This window comes from Pygocentrus nattereri, chromosome 18 (assembly GCF_015220715.1).
Source record: "Pygocentrus nattereri isolate fPygNat1 chromosome 18, fPygNat1.pri, whole genome shotgun sequence".
Taxonomy (NCBI): domain Eukaryota; kingdom Metazoa; phylum Chordata; class Actinopteri; order Characiformes; family Serrasalmidae; genus Pygocentrus; species Pygocentrus nattereri.
Genome location: NC_051228.1, coordinates 37,155,832 through 37,179,288, shown reverse-complemented (window position 1 = coordinate 37,179,288; position 23,457 = coordinate 37,155,832). Strand labels below are relative to the sequence as shown.

Sequence of the window (23,457 nt, the reverse complement as noted above, 5' to 3'; positions counted from 1 at the left end):
TTATTCAACTTAAACTTGGAACTAAGTTGTAAATAAATCTGAAACTGAAACTTTGCTTGTGTGTAAAAAGTGATTTCAGAGCCACTCGGTTCTCCCTGATGGAAACTGTTTACCTTCAGTGTTTTGTGCTTCTGATCATTTTAATAGACGTCAGCGTCACTAATTAATGACGTTCTATTAAAAGACTGGTTTACCAAGAGAGACGCTGGAGGACTTTCACCTGAAATGAGTTCATGAAGCCAGTCTGGTTATAAAAATGATAACAGGACATCAGAGCCAGAATTCCTCTTTTAGTACTTTTACTTTATACTTAAGTACATTTGAAGGGAAATACTTTAGTACTTTTACTCAAGTGGAGGTCTAAAGGGAGGAACTTCTACTTTTACTGGAGGAATTTTTTATCTTGGGGGTCTTGACTTTAACTCAAGTACATGGTTTGTGCACTTCGACCCTGCCCCCAGCCCTCTGCTCTCTCTTCTGGCCTGTTCATCTGTAATCAACACTCCAGTTGCTACAGTGATGAGTTCATGTCTCTCTTCTGGTTTGGCTCCTACGGCCCCACTGAACTTACTCCTATACTTAAGAAACCTGAACTTCTCTAAGTAGACAAGAATACTAGTTGGTATTTCTGATCGAGTACTTGAATGCCACCCTCAATACCACCCCTAAAAACAGCTATACATATTACTATTGTTGGAAAAAAACCTTGTATCTCCAAAACGGTAACTTTACAGGAGAAGGAAAAAACACACTTTACTTTTAATGTAAGTCAATGGAACCAGACGTCTTCCTGAATCATTTTGGGCCATTTCTCCTGGTCCATTCATCATGAACCTCACCCACAACACAAAAAGCAACAGACATTTTCAAATTACAGAAAAAAACTGAATAACAAACAAAAAAAAAGTTTTCTTCCAACAGCAGCGACATGTTTCATAATTAACTATAATTTTACGGGTGTTTGTTACAAAGCATTAACAGTAGTGCGGTCAGATTTGCCATGTTGATGATGCAAAAAATCATTAACATCGCTAGTTATTTGAGCACCAGTGATACCTTTAGTTTGACCCTTTGAACCATCTGCAGCTCCAGCCGGAAGGCTGCTCGAGCACCGAGTGCTGCTGCGACCGACCCCGTGACTGCGGCCCTCGTTCAATTACAGCTTCAATCAAAGAGCCACTGAAGAATTTCCAACAAGTGTTATTTCACATTAATTTCCAAAACGCACCACTGACATCAGCAGAATCAGCAATATCAGTCCCATTAGCACTGGAGGACGCCTTGAATGGACTTCAGAGGATAACGCTCACAGAGGAACTATGGGTAAATCAGCAAACAATAACAGCAAAGCGGAAAGCTCAAGCTCCGCTCTAGGAAACATCTCTTAGTGTAACATAGCATGAGAGAGCGAGAGGAAACTGCGTTCGCCCTACGTTCATCTTCAACCTGTGACTTTATGTAAGATTCATGTTGAAATACTGAAGGCAATAAATCGCTGCTGCAGGGAACAGAACCTCGTATCTCCATTTTTGCCGTTTTTCAGTTTTTGACATCATTTAAAAAACCCTGCTGCCCTTTATATAGTGCGTGAATTTCATGATGAATGGACCGAAAGAAACGGCCCAAAATGACTTTGAAAAAAATCTGGTTCCATTGACTCACATTAAAAAAGCGCATGTTTTTTCCTTCTCCTGTAAAGTTTTTTTTTTTTTTTTTTTTTAATTGAGATACGAGGTTTCCTTCCAGCAGCAGCAACATGTATTCTCATTAGGCTCATTATGTCCGCTTATAATCCTGTAACAAAAAGCATTGAGTTTAAAATGGAAAAAAACTGTCTTTAGGGTCAAATTTGAGCAAATAAATAAAAAAAAAACCTAAATGTGACTAAACAGGACCAACTACGCAAAGTACTGCAATTAAATGTAATTATCTTAATTGTCAAACAGCCCTAATTAGTAGAGCATACCAGTGATTGAGCTAATGCACTATCATCTGAAGACTTAGTGCTGCCACAAGGAATAATTATATTTATTTTTATTTATTTATTTATTTATTTATTTTTCCCTAAAAGTTGGAATACTCCTGGTCAAATTATATTTAAAATCCTCTACATATTATATATACATATATATGCATATATTATATAAAAATCATCTACAGGGAACTTAAATAAGTTATTTTTCTGCAAATTTTAGGGCATGAGTTCTGTTTATTTGCTGAATTTAACATAACAGAAAAAAAAACAAAAAACAAAAAAAAAACATTTAATTTTTTTTCCACACAATATGCTGAATTTAGGAAACAAACAGCAATGGAGTGAGAAGACATGTAGAAGAGTTTTCTGTGTCGAGCCCTTTTACTTTCACTTAGAAAATCAACAAAAGCATGCGGGCCGACCGGGGGCGCCAAAACTTTTGCACACGACTGTATTAACAAAAGCCTGAAAAGCCTTCGCTAATGAGATGCATTGTAGCTCAGGCTACAACTCTGTGGCTTAAATATAAGATGAACCTCCTGGACGAGAGAAAGAAATCCCAACGCAACGAAAGGATATTAGACTATTTGAATGATTTGGGCCCTTTATGTTATTTCCCTTTGTAATAAATCGAGTAGATTGAAAACGGACAGCCTGAGCCGCGCTTGAAGAAAAGATCTCTACGGCTGCACCAATTAGCTGAACTCTGAACTCCTGCATCAGCTTACTGAAAGCCATTGAGCTCATGGACTAATCTTCTACCATCGTGTTGCTTGGCAACAATAGTCTACTGGTAACAAGCTACGTGGTTTATTGCGATTATTATTGATGACGTTGTTTTTCATTGAACGCTGGCGTATTTTATCACATTGTCTTTCGTCGGTTGTATAAAAGCACTCAAGCACTCAAGGCCGCGCATTTACAGAGCCCGACGGACTGACAGGAATGGTCCGAAATAAAACCCGATTACCTCAACGTACATTAAAGCTAGAAATCGCTCTTCCTTTCTTTTGTTATGACGAGGATGACGAGCTCCCATTCAGAGCTGTGAGGAAAGAGTGCTTAATGCGAGCGCGAGAGGAAAGAGCGATAATCCTTTTACGAGAAAACACAGTGAGTTTGAACCATCAGCTTTCAAAGACTAAAACCTTACATTTTGCCCAGTTCTTCATACTTAAAGAGCCTCTAATACTCGCCGTATACTCCGTCTGGACAGGAGCACGGCCTGCTCTCCCACCCCAGGCTGTAATTATTTACCATCTTGCCTCCGGTCTTAAATATCAAACGCTCTTTTGTACTGAGGGCCTTTCTAACCAACTAGCCCTCAGTCTGACTTCCTATAGCTCTGACAAAGGCTATCTAATTCCTCCATTTAAACCGGCTGGAGAGATAAAGGCCTCCCGCAATTAAGACTTAACTGGGGCTTCTGTTGTGTTTGTTCTCTTTTAGAGAGGAAGCAGTAAATTCAGACATACAGCTCAATTATGTCTGCAGTAACTCGTTTGTTTATCAGGTCCACTTACTGTATAGCTGCACTCTGTAGTTCTACAGTTACAGACTGTAGTCCATCTGTTTCTCTGATACTCTGTTACCCTGTTCTTCAGTGGTCAGGACCCCCATGGACCCTCACAGAGCAGGTACTGTTTGGGTGGTGGGTCATTCTCAGCACTGCAGTAACACTGACGTGGTGGTGGTGTGTTAGTGTGTGTTGTGCTGGTACAAGTGGATCAGACACAGCAGCGCTGCTGGAGTTTTTAAACACCTCAGTGTCGCTGCTGGACTGAGAACCAAAAATATCCAGCCAACAGCGTCCTGTGGGCAGCGTCCTGTGACCCCTGATGAAGGACTAGAGGATGACCAACACAAACTGTGCAGCAGCAGATGAGCTGTCGTCTCTGACTTTACATCTACAAGGTGGACCGACAAGGTAGGAGTGTCTAATAGAGTGGACAGTGAGTGGACACAGTGTGTAAAAACACCAGCAGCACTGCTTGCACTACTTGCACCAGCGCAACACACCACCACCTCATCAGTGCTGAGAATGATCCACCACCCAAACAGTACCTGCTCTGTGGGGGTCCATGGGGGTCCTGACCACTGAAGAACAGGGTAAACAAAGTGTGAGACCTGGTAATGAATTTTTGTCCACTGTGGGGGCCATAAGGCTCCAAAGGATATTCCAAAAGCCATGTAAGCTACAGTGCTGAAACCTGGAGTGCCATGTAGAGGACATCCTGGCCTTTCCAATTCCTGCACCTATTTTTTTTTCTTCTTTGTCCTCGTTTTTTTGTACTGCCAGTATTTTAAGTATTACTCTTACTGCTAAATGGACAACTGGAATAAGTGTACGCAGCCATTTAACCACAGGGTCTGAGCTTTATTTAAGGTCCTAATTTATCAGCAAATCAACCTTTGTGTTATTGTATATTTAAAAATGAAAACATTAAGAATAAATGACTTCTCTTCCCTGTTCTTTATAACTCAAATTCATCCCTGCCATGGAACAGCTGCCAAATGACAACACCCTAAGCTGTACTGACCGGGTGCCCTGGAATTACTTCGAGCAGGACACTGATGATCAGTCGTCCAGCAGGGTTTTGGGCTGACGCAGTATAGGAAACAAGAACAATCACACCAACATCATTACTATCCAATGTCCTGTTGTCCACTATGAAGGACATTACATAAAATAGGTTTTTGAAAAAAAAAATTCACTGATCAAACTTTTTCTGGCTCTCAGGAGGATACAGTAAGTGGAGCTGATAAAATGGACAATGAGCTTAGAAACAAGGAGGTGGTCATGATGTTCTGCCTGACTGGTGTATATCAAGGCTTATATAACCAAAGGCTTGATAAATCAGACGTGTTGTTTTATCTGCAGGCAATGGATCATCAATCTCAGATCTAAAGCTTATAATGCTTTTTTTTATTATTTACACCAGCCAACAGGAATGACTCAAAATTATTCCGAAAAATCGTGTTATTATCCAGTTAAGCACATTACTTTCCCTACGCAAGTAGTCGGAGTAACAAGGTTTTGTTTTGACAGTGATTCACGACAACAGATCCAGAAAACATCAATAAAAAGCCCGACATCATCGGTTTTAACAAAAACAATGTCAAGTGTCTCCTTAAAAGCAGATACTTTAAAAACTTACCACTGTCTTCCACAGAGAAATGGAAGATGTCACTGGTGGCATTCTCCTTATCCTTCAGCACGTAGCAGATCTTCAGGTCGTCAATGTCAGCTAAGAAAACAAAAAATAAGTCTTAAGATCTAATGATGGTTTCCACGAGGTGTAATCAGCAGATTCATGACAGAAGACTCACAAAGCCTGCAAATACAACATCACAATGCGCAGGGGTCAGCAACATGCGGCTCTTTTCCTGCCCTGTCGTGGCTCCACAGCTGAATCAGATCAGTAGGTAGTAATACAATAATCCTCCTCTACAGTAAAATAAAGCTCTGCTGATCCTTCAACACAGTTTAACAGTAAACGCTGGAGTTAATGTAGAACTGCTGATCCACCCTTTAACCCTGAAGATCAGGTCACCATAGCAACACAGACAACAGTCTCGCCCAGCTAGCAGCTACGAAACGGCAAAGAGAGAGATTTAAGACGGACATCGATGATTTGGAGACGAATGGACTTGCTTGCATTCATAATCACTCCAGCTGGTTTCCTGATACGTTTAATCTGCGGCGAGAAACTGACCAACGCTGAAAAGTCACGATGTTTCTCGTTCACCAGGTTCTGGTTTAAATACTCCCGTTCCACCTTCTGGCACCTCAGGCACCATTTAAGGTGGAACGAGATGTTTTCGGAAGAAAACCTCGTATCTCCAACGTGGTAACTTTACAGGAGAAGGAAAAACTACTTTACTTTTAGTGTAAGTCAATGGAACCAGACGTCTTTCAAAGTCAATCTGGGCCGTTTCTTTGGGTCCATTCTTCCTGAAACTAAAGCTGGAGAATGAGAAGCGACTTCAGCCTCGTAAAATTCGAACACTGAGAGACGTTTTACAAGAAACCGTTCAAATTTTGAAGAGAAGTTTCCTGCCGGAGATGCAAGAAAAGAGGCTATAGCTGAGCTAAAGCTTAAAACTAAGCAAGTCTGCGTTTTTACTTATATTATATTTTTTATGCTATACACGTACATTAGCACATACTGAGAAAGAAGACGGTAAAATGGACATTAATGTTGTGGCTCTTAAGGTGGTTTGATTTTTTTGGCTCTTCTTAACGTTTGGATTGCGGCCTTTGGCTTAGTGGTTTTAAAGAGCTTAGCCTGCTAAACTGCTTCAGATGTAGTTTTTATTCCTTTCGCCCGTAACCGTCATTTTAAGACAATCAAACTCAAGTCACTAGCACTCCATTCACTTATATACACTCACATACTCACACACACACACACACACACATATATATATATATATATATATATATATATATGTATATATATATATGGCTGCTGTCAGAAGAAAACCTTGTATCTCCAAAATGGTAACTTTTCAGGAGAAGGTAAAAACACGCTTTACTTTCAATGTAAGTCAATGGAACCAGAGCTTTTTTCCAAGTCATTTTTGCCTGTTTATTTTGGCCCATCCTTCAAGAAATTTACACACAATATAAAGGCCAACATGCATTTTCAATTTATGTCAAAAACTGAAAATCAACAAACATGGAGATACAAGTTTTAGTTCCGACAGCAGCGATATATATATATATATATATTACTCTTATTATCTATATGAATGCCTTGGCTTTGAATAGATCCTAACATAATCCTTGTAAATATCTATGTCTAAAGTCTGAACATGTAGTTTTTAAAAAATATATATTTTACTCATTCGGTGGAACGGTCCATACAGACCTGGGGGTGGGTATCATCAGCGACCCTGCTCCCCACGCCTCACCCTGCCCAGAGAGCCTGAATTATTAATACCACAGGAAGAAGCTTCATAAAACTGTAAGCCTATGATTCCGTATGCACACAGCCAACTTCACACTGCAAGCAACACGTCTGCTCTCATTGCCGTAATGTGCCCTCTCCTCGTCAAATATTTATCGGGAGCCACCGAGGACACGACAGTGCCATGTCGGGGAGAGGGGAGGAGGGCTGGGGCCGATGACGAAGAGACACTGTCCCTTCCGCTACCGTGCTTGCTCTGACGAGTCTGTTTGCCAAGTCTCTCTCTCTGCCACTCAGCAGAGTCAGAATAAGCGGAGCTGACGTGAATTTCACACTCTCGCACTCACTCTTGCGCTTGGGGAGTGTGTTTACCCTTCAGCTGAGAGGATAAAGCTGAGTTCTGTCATCTGAAATCCAGGACATGTGCACTGGACACTGTCCTGAGTATCAAGCACGGATTTAGAACTTTTTCTGAAACATTTCTCATTTTTTTTATTACCTTACTTTGTCATTTACTGAGGTCGGGGGTGGTGGGTGGTGAGGGGGGGTGATAGAATAACAACATAATATTCTGTCAGATTCATGTTTATGTACAACAAAAGGTGCTAAACTGTCTCTGGGTCAGTCCCCCTTTTCTCACTGGGGTGGGACCCTCAAGGCTCCATCTCGGTGCCTTTAGTCAGGGAACATAACTGAACCATAATCCACTGAAATGATGTTCTAAGCTGGACTGACTCCACACATCCCGCCTCGCCTCGCCTCCAGGCTTTTACTCTACTGCTCTGTTTTAAAACATTCGGTTATGAAAAGGAACAAATACCAACTTTTCACCTGGAGAACCTGATTTAAGCTCCACAATCAGACCTTAGAACCACTGTAGAACCTTTCAGGGTACATTAAAATTGTTCGTACTCTGATGAATGAAAAATGTTCCTGCACTGAACCTTCATTTCTAACAGCGTACAGTAAAAAATAAAGGTGCCTAAAAGGGTTCTTGGCAGGATGCCCCAGAACAACACTCCTCCTAATGAACCTTTTAATGAATAGTTTAGTGTGTAATTCTACAGAGAACTTTAGTCATTTTAGTGAAAGAGCTGTATGAACCTGAAGGTTTAACTAGCAAACATGTTTGACAACATGACAACAAAGCAAGTTCTGTAAGTAAATGTACTTCTAAATGTTCAGTTCTGCTTTATGGTCATACATTGGAATTTAGGAGTGGAGTCATATAAAATCATATAAAAAAGGAAGAGCACACACATATACGCTCCTGCACACAGCCACTAATCATCCTTAAATCAATCTGCAGCATCTACAGTCTTTCTGTTCTCGACTTAGGAGACACATATCGTCTCCCGGAACTCTATCAGTATACAAAGATTCTATGTGGGGAAGGAGAACCTCAATAATCCTCTGTGCTGCAACCACAGCTCCCTCCACAGCTTTCCATGGTTAAGATTAAGGCCCAATCCCATTTCTTCTTTCTACCCCTACCCCTTGCTTGCAAGTGGCACCCTAACCCCTTGGAACTGAGTTACAATGGATAGTGGTTGAGATCTTCCCTCTGAAATGAGACCCTTAAGTATAAAGAGCATCACTTCATTAACAGCTACTAGCGCCGCTCTGTGGGCGACCCTGCCCGTCTGCAGGGACAGCAGAGGAGGGGAAAGTTCAGCTCCTCACTGCTGGGCTTTAGTTACATTTAGGGATCATACGCCTTCAAAGAGGGGGGCAGTTATTTATTATCACCCCCCCTAATTCTTCAGTGATATGAAGCTGAAGTCAGAGATTCTCCAGATTCTTGTTCAGATTTTGTTCAGAGACATTTGTGTGCTATTACGGTTTTTTGTCCTTGTTATGAAGAAAATGATCAAAATATGTTGAAACATCATTAAACTAAGATAAAACGGCGGTTATCGCAATTTTAACGGAGAACATTCTCACATTTGTGGGTTTCTTTGGTCTCTCGTTCAGCCGTCCTGCTGGTTTTTCTTCTTTCCTCATGTCTCTCTGTCTGGAGTCTCTGAAAAACCTCCGTTTGGAGGGTCATGTAGACCCAACACTTCACCCCACCCCTCTATCTCAACAGGAATCAGGACACCGTCCCCCTAGACGTGAATGAGTAAAACAGAGGGCTAACGGCTCAGTGGTATGGCCGAGGGGTGAAATGGGACTGGACCTAGGATTAAGTGACCCTTATTAGTCCCACAAAAAGGGGAAGTTTCACCTCTGCATTTAACCCATCCATCCAGCGAAACACTGCATACACACTAGTGAAGACACACACACTAGGGGGCAGTGAGCACACTTGCCCGGAGCGGTGGGCAGCCCTATCCACGGTGCCCAGGGAGCAGTTGGGGGTTAGGTGTCTCGCTCAAGGGCACGTCAGTCACATGCTGTCGGCTCTGGGTGTCAAAGTGGCGACCTTAAGGTCACAGGGCTGGTTCCCTAACCTCCAGGCCAGGACTGCCCCCAACAACAGTCCTCGTTAGTGTAGTGGACAGTCCAGACTGCCATTGAATAAAATACTCTCCACAGCACACCTACAGAAATTCCTTAAAATCCTCACACTCAAACCCACCTGCTTTAAACTCCTGAAAAATACAGATGCTTTTGAACAAGATTGTTGGTAGTGCACCGTTGAACTAAACCCGTAATCGCTTGCCTGATTTTTGTCCTCCGAAATCAAGTACTAAGGTATTATTAGCATATTTAGCAATAAAATTGAAGTGACCATGTGCCTAATAATCATAAATACATAAATAATCAAGCAACCCTGGGGTGACCCAACTCAATAAAGTCCAAATCCACATACACTGTTAGAAATAAAGGTTCCGTGCAGGTACACGATTCATCCATCCTGATACAGTGTAAATGCTCCCTCAAAGCTCCAGCAGTGGGTTTAAGGTCTGACTGTGGAGCTTAAATCAGGTTCTCCAGGTGAAAAGTTGGTATTTGTTCCTTTTCATAACCGAATGTTTTAAAACAGAGCAGTAGAGTAAAAGCCTGGAGGCGAGGCGAGGCAGGATGTGTGGAGTCAGTCCAGCTTAGAACAGATCATTTCAGTGGATTATGGTTCAGTTATGATCCCTCACTAAAGGCGCTGAGATGGAGCCTTGAGGGTCCCACTCCAGTGATGAGAGGGGCACTGACCCAGTGACAGTTTCATGCCTTTATTTCTAAGAGTGCACAGAGAGAATCTCCCACTTCCAACTGCTGGAAAGTGGAAACCAATTTTGAGGGTGATGAGCTTGATCAGGTGTTTTAGGGGGGAACAGCGTAGTACATAATCCTGCATATGACAGAATGATATGCTGTTATTATATCACCCCCACCCCTGCCCACCCCCGCTCACCCCGTGCCCACCCCCTGCCCACCCCCGCCCACCCCCGACCTCAGTGAATGACAAAGTAAGGTATAAAAAAGTGAATTTCCTTCTTTTTTGCTGCAGAAAAAGTTATAAATCCACGCTTCACAGTGTCCCGTGCACATGTGCTGGATTTCAGATTTACAGAATTCAGCTTTATCCTCTCGGCTGAAGGGTAAACACACTCCCCAAGCACAAGAGTGAGTTCCGAGTTTTTGGGAGATGTAATTTTAGTGGCATTAAGCCAGACCCACAGTACGCATAAATAGACTGCTTTAAACAATTATTTCGATTTTGCTGCAGAAGGACTCTGAGTAATAAAATGGAATTAGGTTTTAATATGAAATGAAGTCAAGATGTCAAAATTTCCCCTTGAGGGCAGCAGCAGATTTTAAATATATTCATATAATCATTCAAATAAGCTACACTGAACATTTTCTTCTCGTTACGATTCATTTCTTTGGCGAGCTGAGTACGCTAAAAACAGAAATAATAAATAAACGAATGCAATAAATAATTTTATTTCAAAAATGACTGTTTCCCCAGCAACACACAAAACTGCCTGGTATGTAGCAAAGCAATCGTCCAGTGGAGAAATGTTCTGAGGCAAAGTGCGTCTAATGAATAATTAACAGCCTACATGTGTGAACGCCTAGAATGTCTAGTTGCCCCATCCAGTATTTAAGCTTGAGGCTAAAGTGCAGACACATCTATCAGTGTGGGATTCCAGCAAAGGTTAATGTTCCATTTATTAAAGCATTTGCCTTTAAACTTTTAAGGATGTTGCACTGAATCTGCCAAACATCACGCATGTAGTTCAAATGATATGGATAATGTATGCTAATATGCAAATGAGTTAGATTAAGTGACCCTTATTAGTCCCACAACGGGAAAATTTCACCTCCGCATTTAACCCATCCGTGAAGTGAAACACCACGCACACACTAGGGGGCAGTGAGCACACTTGCCCGGAGCAGTGGGCAGCCCTATCCACGACGCCCAGGGAGCAGTAGGGGGTTAGGCGTCTTGCTCAAGGACACCTCAGTCATGCACTGTCGGCTCTGGGGGTCGAACCGGCGACCTTCCGGCGACCATCACATGGCTGGTTCCCTAACGTTGAGCCCACGACTGCCCCCAAATGAACTTAATTGGTTCATTTAATTAGTTCTAAAACATACAGTTATACATCGTTTGGCACCAATGCTGTTCTCAGAAACTACTGAACACAGATCTTCAAGTCTTTAGTGACCACTTACATGAACTTTTCACTGAGCACACGCTCTAAAAAACAAAGGGTTCTATGGAAGAACCACATTTAACAAATGGACTATTTTTTGTACAAGAGATGTTGAGCTTGGCGAAGTTGACCCCCACCATAAAGTAACGGTTCTACGAAGAACCCCAAAACTGGTATACAACCAAGGTTCTTGAAACATTTGAGAGGTTCTTCACACTCACAGATCTTCAAACATGGTTCTTTAGGCATGGAGGCAGAAGTGCTTCTTCTGTGGTACTGCTCAAATAACTCTCTATGGGCCGTCTTTTTTTAAGAGTGCGGATCAGTTTAAAAAGTTGTTTTTAAGTTGTTTTTAAACTGTCCGTGCCAAAGTTTTTTTTTTGGAAAAACAAAAGCATTGAAACGAAAGAGAATTCAAGATTTAAAGGACTGATACATCAGTGACCACAACACCGACTAGAGCACATCGAGTTCTGCCTAAGCTTTCGGTTTGGGCCTACGGTGAGAACGGGAGAAGCAAACGCTGCTTTTCGGGTACAATGTGGTCATTTCTGCCATTCTTACTCTCGCTGTGCACAACCGTGTATAATTCACGGCTGTCGGAACCAAACCTCAATCTGTTTTTCAGTTTTCCTCATAATTAGATGCTCTTTACGCTGTGTGTACATTTCATGGTGAATGGACCAAAAGAAACGGCCCAAAATTACTTGGGCCAAAATGTCTGGTTCCACTGACTTACATCAAAAGTAAAGTAAATTACCATTTTGGAGACACGAGGTTTTGCTCCAACAGCAGGGGTGCTGGAGCCGGTCCCAGCAGTCCCAGCAGGATACACCTTAGACAGGTCCATCACAAGGTCCATCACCAGTCCATCGCAAGGCAGACAGACACACTCACACTCACAACTAGAGGCAAATCCGTGTATCCGATTGACCTGACTGCATATATTTGGACTGAGGGTGGAAATCCACTCAGACACGGGGAGAACATGCAAACTCCACACAGAAAGGACCCTGGCTGCCCATCCGAACCGAACACAGGCGCTACCCACTGCGCCACTGTGCCACACTAAATCCATTAGACTATACCACTGTTTCACATGCTTTTCTCTAGCGCATATAAACTGCTCTCCTTTACATCGAGAGCATCAGTCCAGTGGTGTTGACCTAAACACTTAACCTTCTGGATGTGACTGAACCACGAACCTGACTGAAGCCAGAATACTGTAAACAACTAATTCGACTAGAATATTTGGAATTAAAGTGACATATCATACAGTTATGGTATAAATACCAATTTATTTAAAGCGACACGTATTGGTATTCATAAGTTATCCTATAAAAAAATCGCATAATTGCTCTGCGCAAGAAATACTTCATTAAGACCTTGGTATGCACGTGGATTACATGTCCAAAAGTGTCCAGACAGCCCATCTAATAAGTGAATCCAGCTAATTTGAGGTGCACTGACCCACAGATGTTTAACTGTGCAGTGTGTAAAATCCCCACAGGAAAGCATTGATTAACAGAGTGGGACGCACGGGAGCAACCGTGCATGAGCCTAAGGACACCACGCCCAATGCCAAGTGTCGGCTAGACATGTATAAAGAGTGATGGAGCTCCATCCAACACCTTTGGCCTGAGTCAAGAGCAGCTTTCGTGGTCCAGATCTAATCATACAACATCAGTACCTGACCTCACTAATGCTTTTGTGGCTGAATGCAATCAAATCCTCACAGCAAGCACAACTAGAGAAGACTGGAGGCTGTCACTGCAGCAAATAAGGACAAACCTACTATTAATGCATTTGTTTCCAGACCACATGTTGGATCACCAGGTGTCTACAAACATAAATGCAGGACGTATGGGGTGTATTATGAGCATGCATTATCATTTCAATGCACATCATATTAGTGCATAACTGATAGCATTTATACTATTTATATGTATACATTTATTCATTTATACATTTATATATTTAACATCATTAACACAGATGTGTTCCAGATTATAAATATTGTAAAGAGCAATTTTAGTTTATAGTAAAACTAAAATAATAAATAATAAACAGTCAAAAAAACAGCTATTCTTTCCTCATTGTGAGAAACACTCCAAAATCACTTTACATAAGCATCGAAAGTTAAGAACTTCTTTGCCGTTTTCTTTAAACATACTATTTTGGAAATACATGTTTTCTTGTTTTGCTATGTACTGTGACGATATATCACAGATAATAATCAAATAATACGTTTGCAGTCGATAAATTTGTGCTCTAGTACATAAGAGGCTTTTATTAGCTCTAAAAAGTCACTACCTAGAACCCACAGTGACCAAATGCTGCCAATTATACACGGATACACAAATCCATGCCCAGTGATTTGCACAGCAAGATCTATAACGAGGTTTATTCCACATTATTCCAACTAATATTGCAATTATCAGTGATTTAAAACTGACGTCTAGAGAATAAATCATTGAGAAGCGTCGAATTTTGGCTTTACTCCAAAATGAATATAATCACATAAATCCCATAAAGCACATAAATCATTTCTTTACATTCTAAACCATAAAAACAAAAGATAAACATCTATTAAGGCTGATTATATTTGGTCACTTTACCTTGAGTAAAGGTGCTGATGGAATTATTCCCCTTGTCCAGGTTGATCAGGTAGCCGTGCTCTGGTTGTGCGATGATTTGAAGAAACAAAGTTTGTGGGCTGCTGTCCCTGTCCTCTGCCTTTAGCACCTTGCTAGAGATAGTGTAGCCCAGGTGGCCAGAAGGCAAGACCTTCAGAGTGGAAACACCTTTGTTCACCACTATCTGTGGTACACCGTTGTCTAGAGGAACAATAGTGATTTTCATAGTTTGAGGCCTTCGAGTCTCGAACACTGTGTCAGGGAAGACGTAGAAATCTGTGTGTGTCCCATCTGTAACAGTGAACGAGAAGCTGTCCTGACTTGATTCCGTGCCATCATGCTTGTAACTGATCAGGTTTTCATTCAAGTCTTGCTTCGTGAAAGTCGTGACCGGACGGCTGTTGTTGAAGAGGAGTTTACCACGTACAGGCGACTGAGTGACAGTGAACTTCAGGAGATTCTCAGCTGTGTCTTGATCTTCTACAGTCAACTCAAAAGGTGTGATGAGTTTGGTTTGGCCTTCAGTTACCAGCAGCTCATGTACTGTAAGGACAGGCTTTTTGTTGTCAACGTCCACTATGGACACCCGGAAGGTGCGGAACACGGGGTTGTAGCCGTCAGTGACCTCGAACTCAAAGCTGTCCATCTTGATTTCGTCATCCGAAGTGTGGATGTAGTAGATTTTACTTCCAGCAAGCTGGAGCTGAGTGAAAGACACAATGGGCATTCCTGGTGTGTCAGTGCTCTCCAGGTGTCCCCTCACAGGAGCTCTGGTGATGGTGAAGACCAGGTTTTCATCTGGGCTGTTAAGGTCGCTGGTACTGAGTAGGTCAGTGGTAAGTGTCACTTTGCCACCTTCTTTCAGAGACACGCCTTTGCTAATGACGTCAGGAAACACCATATCGATAGTGCTCACAGTGATGTAAAAGTATCTGTCAATTAGTGGATTAGTGCCATCCGTCACATCAAACTTGACAAGATCACGAACGCCCTCCTGGCCAGTGTGAGTATAAAGAATACGACCCTGGTTCAGCTCAATCTGTGTGAAGTTCATACCCATCGTGATGTTCTCAATATATCCCAGCTCTGTCATCCTCTGTAGAAAGCCCTGGCCTGGCCCATAACGAATTATAAATGTAAGTGAGTTATCATCCGAGTCCAAATCGGTGGCCTTCAGGATCTTACTATTTATCTCCTTCGTCTCCCCGATTTCAATTTCCAAACCATCGTTGATGGCTAATCGTGGAGTCTCATCATCCACAGGGATGATCATGACCATGACAGTGCCTTCTACACTATGTTTTCCATCTGTGAGGATAACAGTAAATTTGTCTTCTGTGGTCTCGGAATCATCGTGCTCATAAATAATACTAGAAGCTTCCTTTATTTGCTCCAGAGTGAAGTTGGTGATTGGGATAGAGGCAGCGGTGAGCTGGTTGAGGATGAAACCATGTTTAGGCGGTTCTGAAATGATGAAAGTCAAATCTTCAGCAGGAATATCAGCATCAGCTCCGTTCAGGATGGGCGTATCGATAATGACATTCATTCCCTCCATCACCACAAACTCTCTCGAGAAGATCTCCGGCTTCTCATCATTGGTGGGGATAATGACAATTGGGAAGAACTGCCGCTCCGAGAAGTTCACACCATCGGAGCACCTGAACGTGAACCTGTCCTCTACTGGCTCAACTCCTTTATGTATGCTTTGGACGTAGCGGACATGACCATCATTGACATCACTAATAGTAAAAGCGCTGACAGCTGTGCCGGACCTGGACTTCTCCGAACCTGGTGCTGGGGAGATGTTCTCCACATAGCCTGATGTTGGCTGGACAATTATAGTACACAAGATGTCTTCAGTCAAGGTGTCTTCATCCTTAACCATTATTTGGTGACCTCCAATTGTGTTTTTGTCTCCTTCCATTACACTAAATGTTGGACCCACAGTCACCACTGGGGACTGGCTATCCACTGGTAGAATGCTGACATGAACACGAACGCCGCTGACCTTATTTCCCCCTACCACCCACTCATCAGACATGTCAGTGAGGGTCAAGTTGAAGGAGTCCTGCTTTGAGGAAAGGCCAATCTCACCGCTGGTGTGGGCATACACCACCAGACCACTGATTATCTCAGCTTGGGTGAACCTGCTCGAAAGCTTTCCGTTTACCAGGATCTCCCCAAATGTAGGGGCATTCTCAACAATGAAGGTCAACCTAAGGTCATCCGTGTCCTCGTCTTTCCCTTGGATTACACTGGTGGTTATTTCAGTGGCCCCGTTTTCCAAGACGTCAATGTGAGAACCAATGGTGCCAACTGGGAGACTCAGAGAGGGGATTTCATCATCGACTGGCTTCACTACTACTCTTACTGTAATTGGTACGACATGGACACCATCAGTGACGTCCAGTTTAAAGAAGTCACTGGCTGACTCATCTCCATTGTGAGCATAAGAAAGTCTGCCTTCGTATATATCTAACAAGCTGAAAGAATTCCCTTTAATTAAGTCGATAAAGTTAAGCTGGAGCTGACCGTGCTGTGGAGCCTGACGCAAAGTGAAAGAAATCTGTTTACTGTCTGTGTCGAGGTCAGTGCTGTCCAGCTCAGAATTTGTGATTATATGCATGCCGCGCTCAAAGACTGTGAATCCAGTGTTAGTTATCTGCGGGGGTTTGTTATTGACAGGCTGCAGAAATATGGTGAAGATTCCTTCAACACTGTTTCCAGCAGTGTCTTCGACTGTGAAACGGAACTGCACTACATGAGCTGCGATGCCCAGTTCTATGTCTGGCGGGCTGTAGGAAATCTTATGATGGTTCACTTGTGCTTGGGTGAATTCGCTTACCTCAGTATTCGGGTGCTCTGTTAGAACTATCGATCCAAATCTGACTGGATTATTTTCATCCGTGTCGGTGGGAGGCTGAGTTACGGTGTACTTCAGATCTCTGTCCTCAGAATCCAAATCCGTGTAACTAAGGACGCTCTTGCTAAAATGAGTCAGCTGATACTCATGGACCGTCATCTGTAAAGTGGTGCCAGGAAAAAGCACCGGAGGAACGTCGTCAATAGGAAGGATTCTAATGAAGAACATGTTCTCGTCCGACTGGTTTGGAGGATCAGCGTCGTCCTGTGCTTTAAAGAGAAACTGATCGGTCGCCGTCTCCGTGATGTGGGGCCCTTTGTGTCTGTAGAAAAGCTTTCCGTCTGTAATGTCTTTCTGTATCCACTCCACCACAGCCTTCTCATACATGCCATCTTCAGTGCTGAACTTCCATGAGGACGGATCTTCCGGTGCCTCAGACTGCCTAAGCAGCACTTCACCAATCGCGGAGAGTGGCGGCTCAAGGGTGAACTTCACGGTGGAATCTTCAGAGTCGATATCCACGGCGCTGAGCATCAGCGGTGAAATTGGCATCATTTGGTTTTTAAATAGCACCAGTCCTGTGTTGGCGTTGATGATGGGGGGCTCGTCGTCTGTGGGCACGACCGTGATGGGGAACAAAAACTCCACCTCATTCTTGCCATCCGTCATTCGGAAAATGATGTTGTCGCTATACGTGTCACTTCCGTCATGCTGGTAGACGACAATGCCAACCTGAAGGTCGGCTGGCGTGAAATACTTCCTGCTGGAGCCGAGAACGGTGAGCTCGCCGTGACGCAGGCCGTCCACGACAGTTATCCTCACGCTATCCAGATCGTCTTCGTCGCTGACCTCTAGATTGTTCTGAGTGAACAGAGGCCTGGACTGACCCTCATAGAGGAGCTGCCCTGTGTTCTTAGTCACCACCGGCGCAAGGGTGTTCATGGGCTTTACCACAATCATGAAAGCGAAGGGATCCGAGACGCCACCATCGGCGTCTAGCACCTCGAGCTCTATCTGAAATATCCTCTCCGTGTCCGAGTCCAGGGACGGAGGTGTATAAGCTATCTTCAGCTCCTTTAAGTCACGCTGGTAAAAAGACGTGATGGGTAAGTTTCTATCATCTGTACTCACCATATACCCTTCCTCGAAAGAGAGCGGGGAGGTGAGGTTGAAAATAAGATCGCCGGGGTCCGTCTCCTTGTCCTCGGCGGCCAACATGTCGGGCGTCAAAGCGGTCATAACAAACTGATCGACTTCCATCATCATCATCGCCACAAAGCTGGGCTTGGGAGGGCTGTTTTTCTGCCCCCCTTTTATGCGCACCATGATGTGGAAGCGCTCCTGCTTGAGGACATTATTTTCCTTGTTCCGCAGCTCCACCACCATGGGAACGTAGTCCCTGTCTGGGGACTTGTCAGCAGAAGTGTGCACGTAGCGAATGCCAGCTCTGAGAAAAGCATCGCAGTCCATCATGTTCTCCAATTTGCCCCCATCTGCAACTTCTCCGTATCTAGGCAGAGCGCTGGCGGAGGCTAAAGAGGCCACCTCACACCGCTCTGAGGTCCCATCGTAGGAGAACTCGAGTACTTTCCTGTCTATCGGGCTGCTGGAGCTGTGCAGTCGCTCCACGATGAGGGGCATGTTTTTCGTGACAATTTCCAGCTGTGTGAAAAGGACCTCCACCTCCAGCATGAAGGGGATGATGATGGTCTCAGTCTGAGTGTCGTACCTGAGCTGGAGCCTCACTCTGTCCTCAGCGGGGCTCCTCGAGCCGAAGTGCGAGTATTTCACGTCGTTGGGGCCGAATTCACACGGGAACTTTTTGGGAGAAAGACGCCCCGGTCTCTGGGACAGGGGGTCGCTGTCCAGCACGGTGACGCTGCACCTGTCTCCGGGCTGAACTTCAGTCACCAGGTCGTTGACGGGGTCGATGAACACCGACCGCCCGAAAGGCACACGTATCCCGTTGTTGGCCACAAGTATCGCGTCCTCGGAGAGCTCCGGCTTGTACGCGTACGACAGCCCGTGTCCTCCGGTTCTCTGCGAGGCGCAAGCCGTCAGGGAAGCCAGGAGAAAGAGACCCGGGAGGAGCTCCATAGCGCCGGCGGCCGCAGCTGCAGGTCCGGTTTAAACGACGAACAGACCCCCGAGCACTCCGCTCATACACTCCACCTGCACGGAGCCGCGCGCCGGCGCTCGAGCAGCATCCTCTCGCTCACGCGCGACAGCGGCGGCGGCGGCTCGCGCACTCACTTTTAACTTCTGTCCGCGCGAGCGGCGGGAGAGGCGAGGACACGCCCACCCGCGCGTCCCATTGGCTGAGAGCGTCCGCTCGGAAACAGCGGCAGGAGTCCATGTGGCGGAGTCCGAGACGCGGCTGTCCCATCACCGCGGTGATTTCAGGGATACTGCGCCACGCGCTCTGGTTCTGGGGCAACCACTGGCCAGTGTGGGTTTAGATCAATAAAGACGATTAACTGTTCGATAAATCAATGAAACAGGAGAGAGAGGCGTCACTGAAGCTGAGCAGCTCAGCTGGGCGCTGCAGCCAGACTTGTGTGTCTTTTGGCTCCACCTGGTGGCAGTGCATTGAAAGTGCAGTGTGGTCATTTAAAAACAATTAGGCATTAAACGTAGACTCTGTGTACACACACACACACACACACACACACACACTCACTCACACACACACACGCACACACACACACACACACACACACACACATCATCAGCTTATATACCTGTGCAGCAAGTCCAGTTGTGACCAATATATATATATATATATATATATATATATATATATATATATACACACACACACACACACACACACACACACACACACACAATAAACAGCATACAAGCAATGCAAGAATGACCCACACCCAAATAATATCTATAATACCTGCTCTGTGGGCGTCCTGACCGTTGAAGAACCAGGTGAAAGGGGGCTAATAAGGTATGTAGAGCAACAGATGGACTACAGTCTGTAATTGTAGATGGTGGATTTGATATTATGCCTGATCAGTTTATATATATCGCTTCTGTCAGAACAAAACCTTATGTCTCCAGTCACTTCCATGGCCACAGGTGTATAAAGCCGAGCCCCTAGGCCTGCAGACTGCTTCTACAGACATTAGTGAAAGAATGGGTCGCTCTCAGGAGCTCAGTGAATTCCAGCATGGTACCGTGATCGGACGCCACCTGTGCAGCAAGTCCAGTTGTGACCAATCACGCTTCTCCGTCTGGAAATCCGATGGACGAGTCTGGGTTTGGCGGTTGCCAGGAGACGGTACTTGTCTGACTGCATTGTGCCGTCAGTGTAAAGTTTGGTGGAGGGGGGATCATGGTGTGGGGGTGTTTTTCAGGAGTTGGGCTCGGCCCCTTTGTTCCAGTGAAAGGAACTCTTAAAGCTTCAGCACCAAGAGATTTTGGACAATTTCCTGCTCCCAACTTTGTGGGAACAGTTTGGGGACGGCCCCTTCCTGCTCCAACATGACTGCACACCAGTGCACAAAGCAGGTCCATAAAGACGTGGATGAGCCAGTTTGGTGTGGAAGAACTTGACTGGCCTGCACAGAGTCCTGACCTCAACCCCATAGAACACCTTTGGGATGAATTAGAGCGGAGACTGTGAGCCAGGCCTTCTCGTCCAACATCAGTGTCTGACCTCACAAATGTGCTTCTGGAAGAACCGTCAGAAATTCCCATAAACACTCCTAACCCTTGTGGAAAGCTTTCCCAGAAGAGCTGAAGCTGTTATAGCTGCAAAGGGTGGGCCGTCATCATATTAAACCCTATGGATTAAGAATGAGATGTCACTCAAGTTCATAGCGAATACTTTTGGAAATATAGTGTATGTGTATATAGCTTATACTAAATAACCCTTAACATCCTCACCAAGAAAAAAGCAATGGATTTTTTTTTATTTATTTGTTTGATGCAATAATAAAAACTATTGTTTTTTCATTTTTTCAACCCCACAGTAAAATATTCCCGTCTCCAATCGGTCGAGATGGCACTTTGTGGCATAAACAGTGACTCAAAATGTGCTCGACCACAGAGTTGAGCAGAACATTAAAGGCACAATATACATTCTGTACTCTAGAAACATTAAACTGACTTCAAACTCTGAAAATCTGGAAAACAGACCAGACCAGGGCTATAACTCAGGTCTGAATGACTACATCTGAGTACACGTCTGCGCTGCTTCCTTGTGCTCAGGTTTTCAGGTCTTGTTTGATCAGTGCTCTGTTATTTCAGGGCCTCTTCAACAGCTGTCACCCTTTTCAGAAGGCCGGGCTCCTCACCCTCCCCCCCAGCGATACTAGAGAATGAGAGGCCACTGGCAGCGTCCTGTCACCTGTGTCTGCTGGGAATGACTGTCCTTCCCACGAAAACCTTCCATCGTCTCTCAGAGCTCATAAACAAGAATATAGAGGTTCGGACAAGCATGGGCAGAAAATTACGACCACAAGAGATGTCTCAGGTCATATTGTGTGATTGTGTGAAGGAAATCGCTGTTGTTGGTTCTCCAAAATAGTGATTTTACAGGAGAAGGAAAAAACCTGCTGTACTTCTAATGTGAGTCAATGGAACCAGACGTCTTTCCAAGTCATTTTGGGCCATTTCTTTTAGTCCATTCACCATGAAATTTACACACAATATAAAGTGTGAGATGTATTTTCAAATCTTGCCAAAAACTGAAAAACAACAAAAATGGAGATACGAGGTTTTCTTCCAACAGCTGCAAAATGCAGCCGTTTATTTAGACTCCACATTCTGTGCACAATAAGAAACTGTATCCTGAGAAACTTGTATATTAACTTCACTATGTGGTGCAGTCAAGAGGTGGATGGGCTGCTCTTATGAGTCTTTTTTCTTTCTCACAGTCTTAGAGAGCTCCTCCTGACTCCCGCGCCCTCAGCTCCCTACATATGGATTTCTGGAAATCTGATTCGGGACAATGTCTGGGCCAAAAGTGCTAAACCAGTGTAGAAGTGACCCAAACTGGCTTTTAATCAAAAACAGAGGAAATTAAAGGCCAGTTGGTAGCATCTTAAATGGGAATTCTACTGAATTTTTCAAAATCTCTGCATAATGAAACAGTTTAAATGTAGAGGAAATCATTCTGAGCTGGCTGGAGTAACATGCTTTGCTCTAGAGCCACTCATAGAGTTAGAACTGACCACAGTGGTGGTGATAGGAACCAGACGTCTGAAGAGTTTAATGCCTCTAAAAGCTGCTTTACAGAAAGTTATGAACATCTTGCCTGATGTCTATGGTAGTTTTGACCTAAAACATATTCCTAAAAATCCACTTATGGTGGAGAAGTACATGCAGGGCATTAAGGGCGAAAAAGCATCAGAAGACAAACACCACTTTTTCAGACGTGCCACTATTTTCTATTATCAACACTACGAATAAAAACTCAGAAGGCATGTGCAGGTTCACTGGTCATTTTGGGAGTTAAACAGAATGGCTAGGTTGTAGACATCACAAACCCCTGGCTCCTATCAACACCCCTGAAAAGTCTGACCCGTCCCACCCCGGCCACCACCTGGTCCAGCTCCTTCCTTCAAACCGACGCTTCAGCTGGATGAGGACCAGGACATCCAGGCTACTCATCACTCTCTTAAACAGTTAAAATATTACACATAAACAATATTCCAGCTTCTAAAATGCACTTCTAATACAGTGGAGGGCAGTAAATAAGTATTTTTGGTGTATCTGTACTGAAGTTTCTCCATTTCTGGGCGACTTTTTCCTTTCACTCCACTACATTTCAGAGTCTAATATCCGACTTTTTCCTCCTACATTTTGAGAAATCTGTCGTTCCTTTTGGTTTCTGTGTGTATAAAAACGTAACATGTCAAAACGAAAGAAGCGCAAAGCCAGAGCACCAATCAGGGCCCAGCGGTCACTTTGTTTAGAGCTGGTTTTGACCTGTTGGTCATACCGACCCAGTGCAGCACGCGGTTCAACGTCAGCGCAGCAGCGTAAAACTTTGGGAGAGTCTGTTCAACATAAATGATGAACTAACCTAACTTTGTGTAAATAGAGCTCAATATAGAAATATGTCCACATATGCAGTCGAGACTGACGCGGCTTTTTTCTGAATTTCTACAAACACCATTTCATTTTATAGTAAATGAGTTTGGGCTGGTTTATGTTTATGAACAGACGCCTACAGATCAACATAGTAAAGGAGCTCATCTGTGATCCTGAGTTTAAAGCCAGTTTTTATTCAACTTAAACTTGGAACTAAGTTGTAAATAAATCTGAACCTGAAACTTTGCTTGTGTGTAAAAAGTGATTTCAGAGCCACTCGGTTCTCCCTGATGGAAACTGTTTACCTTCAGTGTTTTGTGCTTCTGATCATTTTAATAGACGTCAGCGTCACTAATTAATGACGTTCTATTAAAAGACTGGTTTACCAAGAGAGACGCTGGAGGACTTTCACCTG

The 23,457-nt window shown here is 44.0% G+C and overlaps 1 protein-coding gene across 1 annotated transcript in view; it reads right to left on the bottom strand.

The window, feature by feature from the left end:
• frem2a (FRAS1 related extracellular matrix 2a) overlaps nt 1-19,207 on the bottom strand; it is a 137,954-nt gene extending 118,747 nt beyond the window's left edge. The window contains exons 1-2 of the mRNA XM_037547206.1: nt 14,111-19,207; nt 5,134-5,223 (exon numbers count right to left, since the gene is read on the bottom strand). Of these exons, the coding sequence (XP_037403103.1) occupies nt 5,134-5,223; nt 14,111-19,088 (5,068 nt within the window). The 5' untranslated portion in view covers nt 19,089-19,207. The remainder of the gene's footprint in view (nt 1-5,133; nt 5,224-14,110) is intronic.
• Between the last annotated feature and the right edge of the window lie 4,250 nt (nt 19,208-23,457).